This window comes from Panulirus ornatus, chromosome 2, assembly GCF_036320965.1.
Source record: "Panulirus ornatus isolate Po-2019 chromosome 2, ASM3632096v1, whole genome shotgun sequence".
NCBI lineage: Eukaryota > Metazoa > Arthropoda > Malacostraca > Decapoda > Palinuridae > Panulirus > Panulirus ornatus.
Window position 1 is genome coordinate 3,551,189 of NC_092225.1, and position 4,945 is coordinate 3,556,133.

At 40.0% G+C, this 4,945-nt stretch overlaps 1 protein-coding gene across 1 annotated transcript; it reads left to right on the forward strand.

Annotated features, from left to right (window-relative positions):
• Positions 1 to 2,620: 2,620 nt before the first annotated feature.
• Positions 2,621 to 3,553, forward strand: LOC139753260 (chitinase domain-containing protein 1-like; the record flags this gene model as incomplete). The annotated part of the gene is made up of 1 exon (XM_071669520.1): positions 2,621 to 3,553. A coding segment is annotated over one exon (933 nt), but the record flags the coding sequence as incomplete, so codon positions are not given.
• Between the last annotated feature and the right edge of the window lie 1,392 nt (positions 3,554 to 4,945).

A 4,945-nucleotide genomic window follows, 5' to 3' on the forward strand; every position in this document is an offset into this window, starting at 1 on the left:
AACAACACTTCCGGGGATTGGTAGATGCTGTTGATGCATTTTCTCTCATGACGTATGACTTCTCAAGCTTCCAAAATCCAGGCCCCAACAGCCCTGAATGGTGGGTGCGTGACTGTGTTGAGAGATTGGTCCCAGATGCATCATCACCTGACCGAGCCAAGATCTTGCTTGGACTCAGTTTGTATGGGCTGGACCACAGTGTAACAGGAGGGACACATGTACTTGGCCACCAATATGTTGACATCCTGTCCACATACAAACCCAAGTTTAGCTACGATGACGATTCCAAGGAACATTACTATGAGTACAAGTGACATGTGCACCCATATGAGCTGACTGATGAGGACGCCAGAAATAACGTCGTGTGACAAGATTCCGCTTCACGTTTAGTTCAAGCCATGGAGACGTACAGTGTCTTGGTAGCGACGGTGGCCAGACACATTGTATCTTCACTGCCCGAGGGACGACGCAAGCCATGGACGGAACATGTGATTTGAAAGTGAACTACGCGGGAAACGGCGATCAAATTTAAAGAGGGAAGTCAGCACCACAAGTAAAGCATCCTTCTCGAAGGCTCAGAGTGGGGTGCCTAAATGTGTGTGGATGTAACCAAGATGTGAAGACCCTTACTGGAAAAACAATCACTCTTGAAGAAGAACCTTCAGACACAATTGAAAATGTGAAAGAAAATAGTGAAATTGGAGAAAAATGTAGCTTAGACATTGAAGCTTATTGATACAGTGGTTAAATTGATGAGAACTGCTATTGACGTTTGTGTAAATAAATTATACATTTCCTTTTTTCCATAGCCAGAGGTTGAATCATTATGTGACATTCTTTATTTCATTCATTTCAAGCTAGAAGTTTCAGTTTTCTAAATTGTTTCTTACATTTCTCATATGTATATATATGGATGTGTGTGTGTGGTTATGTGTGCGTGTGTGTGTGTATGTGTGTGTATGTGTATATGTATATATATATGTATATATATATATATATATATATATATATATATATATATATATATATATATATATATATATATATATATATATATATATATATTTTTTCTTTTTTTTTTTTTGCTTTGTCGCTGTCTCCAGCGTTTGCGAGGTAGCGCAAGGAAACAGACGAAAGAAATGGCCCAACCCACCCCCATACACATGTATATACATACGTCCACACACGCAAATATACATACTTACACAGCTTTTCATGGTTTACCCCAGACGCTTTACATGCCTTGATTCAATCCACTGACAGCACGTCAACCCCGGTATACCATATCGCTCCAATTCACTCTATTCCTTGCCCTCCTTTCACCCTCCTGCATGTTCAGGCCCCGATCACACAAAATCTTTTTCACTCCATCTCTCCACCTCCAATTTGGTCTCCCTCTTCTCCTCGTTCCCTCCACCTCCGACACATATATCCTCTTGGTCAATCTTTCCTCACGCATTCTGTCCATGTGACCAAACCATTTCAAAACACCCTCTTCTGCTATCTCAACCACGCTCTTTTTATTTCCACACATCTCTCTTACCCTTACGTTACTTACTCGATCAAACCACCTCACACATCACATTGTCCTCAAACATCTCATTTCCAGCATATCCATCCTCCTGCGCACAACTCTATCTATAGTCCACGCCTCGCAACCATACAACATTGTTGGAACCACTATTCCTTCAAACATACCCATTTTTGCTTTCCGAGATAATGTTCTCGACTTCTACACATTCTTCAAGGCTCCCAGAATTTTCGCCCCCTCCCCCACCCTATGATCCACTTCCGCTTCCATGTTTCCATCCGCTGCCAGATCCACTCCCAGATATCTAAAACACTTCACTTCCTCCAGTTTTTCTCCATTCAAACTCACCTCCCAATTGACTTGACCCACAACCCTACTGTACCTAATAACCTTGCTCTTATTCACATTTACTCTTAACTTTCTTCTTTCACACACTTTACCAAACTCAGTCACCAGCTTCTGCAGTTTCTCACATGAATCAGACACCAGCGCTGTGTCATCAGCGAACAACAACTGACTCACTTCCCAAGCTCTCTCATCCCCAACAGACTTCATACTTGCCCCTCTTTCCAAAACTCTTGCACTTACCTCCCTAACAACCCCATCCATAAACAAATTAAACAACCATGGAGACATCGCACACCCCTGCCGCAAACCTACATTCACTGAGAACCAATCACTTTCCTCTCTTCCTACACGTACACATGCCTTACATCCTCGATAAAAACTTTTCACTGCTTCTAACAACTTTCCTCCCACACCATATATTCTTAATACCTTCCACAGAGCATCTCTATCAACTCTATCATATGCCTTCTGCAGATCCATAAATGCTACATACAAATCCATTTGCTTTTCTAAGTATTTCTAAGTATTTTCTAAGTATAAATAAATATATATATATATATATATATATATATATATATATATATATATATATATATATATATATATATATATATATTATATATATATATATATATATATATATATATATATATATATATATATATATATATATATATATATATATATATATATATATATATATATATATATATATATATATATATATATATATATATATAGGTGTCTGGTTTGGTTGACAAGACAATATTTGAGCGTGGTTTGGTGACTGAACGTCCAAAATGGAAGGATATTGTGGAAAACCACAGTAGCTATTCCCGCAACACAGCCCACCGAACTTTGAATCACAACACGCTTGCATATGTCACTTCGTGGAACAACCATGGATATGATGTGGCTAAGTTCCTGGGTGGCAAATTTACCCATATATCTCCAGTTTGGCTGCAGCTGAAGTATAACAGTGGAAACACCATCATCACAGGAGATCATGACATTGACCAAGGGTGGATCAGAGAAGTTAGAAAGTCTGGGAAGAATGCAGATGTTAAAATTGTTCCACGTATTCTTTTTGATGGTTGGCAGCCAAATGACTACAGAGAACTGTTTAGCTCTAAGAATCAGCGCAGTAAACTAGCCAGTGATATTGTCAACATGATCAAGGTACACCATTTTGATGGCATTGTTTTGGAGCTTTGGAGTCAAATACCAACTCAAGCACTACTTGATCAGGTGCCAAATGTAGTTGGTGAGCTGGCCAGCAAGATTCGATCTGCTGGCTACTCGTTTATTCTTGTCATCCCCCCGGCAGTGTATCAAAGGAATACTCCAGGTTCTTTTGTAGAACAACACTTCCGGGGATTGGTAGATGCTGTTGATGCATTTTCTCTCATGACGTATGACTTCTCAAGCTTCCAAAATCCAGGCCCCAACAGCCCTGAATGGTGGGTGCGTGACTGTGTTGAGAGATTGGTCCCAGATGCATCATCACCTGACCGAGCCAAGATCTTGCTTGGACTCAGTTTGTATGGGCTGGACCACAGTGTAACAGGAGGGACACATGTACTTGGCCACCAATATGTTGACATCCTGTCCACATACAAACCCAAGTTTAGCTACGATGACGATTCCAAGGAACATTACTATGAGTACAAGTGACATGTGCACCCATATGAGCTGACTGATGAGGACGCCAGAAATAACGTCGTGTGACAAGATTCCGCTTCACGTTTAGTTCAAGCCATGGAGACGTACAGTGTCTTGGTAGCGACGGTGGCCAGACACATTGTATCTTCACTGCCCGAGGGACGACGCAAGCCATGGACGGAACATGTGATTTGAAAGTGAACTACGCGGGAAACGGCGATCAAATTTAAAGAGGGAAGTCAGCACCACAAGTAAAGCATCCTTCTCGAAGGCTCAGAGTGGGGTGCCTAAATGTGTGTGGATGTAACCAAGATGTGAAGACCCTTACTGGAAAAACAATCACTCTTGAAGAAGAACCTTCAGACACAATTGAAAATGTGAAAGAAAATAGTGAAATTGGAGAAAAATGTAGCTTAGACATTGAAGCTTATTGATACAGTGGTTAAATTGATGAGAACTGCTATTGACGTTTGTGTAAATAAATTATACATTTCCTTTTTTCCATAGCCAGAGGTTGAATCATTATGTGACATTCTTTATTTCATTCATTTCAAGCTAGAAGTTTCAGTTTTCTAAATTGTTTCTTACATTTCTCATATGTATATATATGGATGTGTGTGTGTGGTTATGTGTGCGTGTGTGTGTGTATGTGTGTGTATGTGTATATGTATATATATATGTATATATATATATATATATATATATATATATATATATATATATATATATATATATATATATATATATATATATATATATATATATATATATATTTTTTCTTTTTTTTTTTTTGCTTTGTCGCTGTCTCCAGCGTTTGCGAGGTAGCGCAAGGAAACAGACGAAAGAAATGGCCCAACCCACCCCCATACACATGTATATACATACGTCCACACACGCAAATATACATACTTACACAGCTTTTCATGGTTTACCCCAGACGCTTTACATGCCTTGATTCAATCCACTGACAGCACGTCAACCCCGGTATACCATATCGCTCCAATTCACTCTATTCCTTGCCCTCCTTTCACCCTCCTGCATGTTCAGGCCCCGATCACACAAAATCTTTTTCACTCCATCTCTCCACCTCCAATTTGGTCTCCCTCTTCTCCTCGTTCCCTCCACCTCCGACACATATATCCTCTTGGTCAATCTTTCCTCACGCATTCTCTCCATGTGACCAAACCATTTCAAAACACCCTCTTCTGCTATCTCAACCACGCTCTTTTTATTTCCACACATCTCTCTTACCCTTACGTTACTTACTCGATCAAACCACCTCACACATCACATTGTCCTCAAACATCTCATTTCCAGCATATCCATCCTCCTGCGCACAACTCTATCTATAGTCCACGCCTCGCAACCATACAACATTGTTGGAACCACTATTCCTTCAAACAT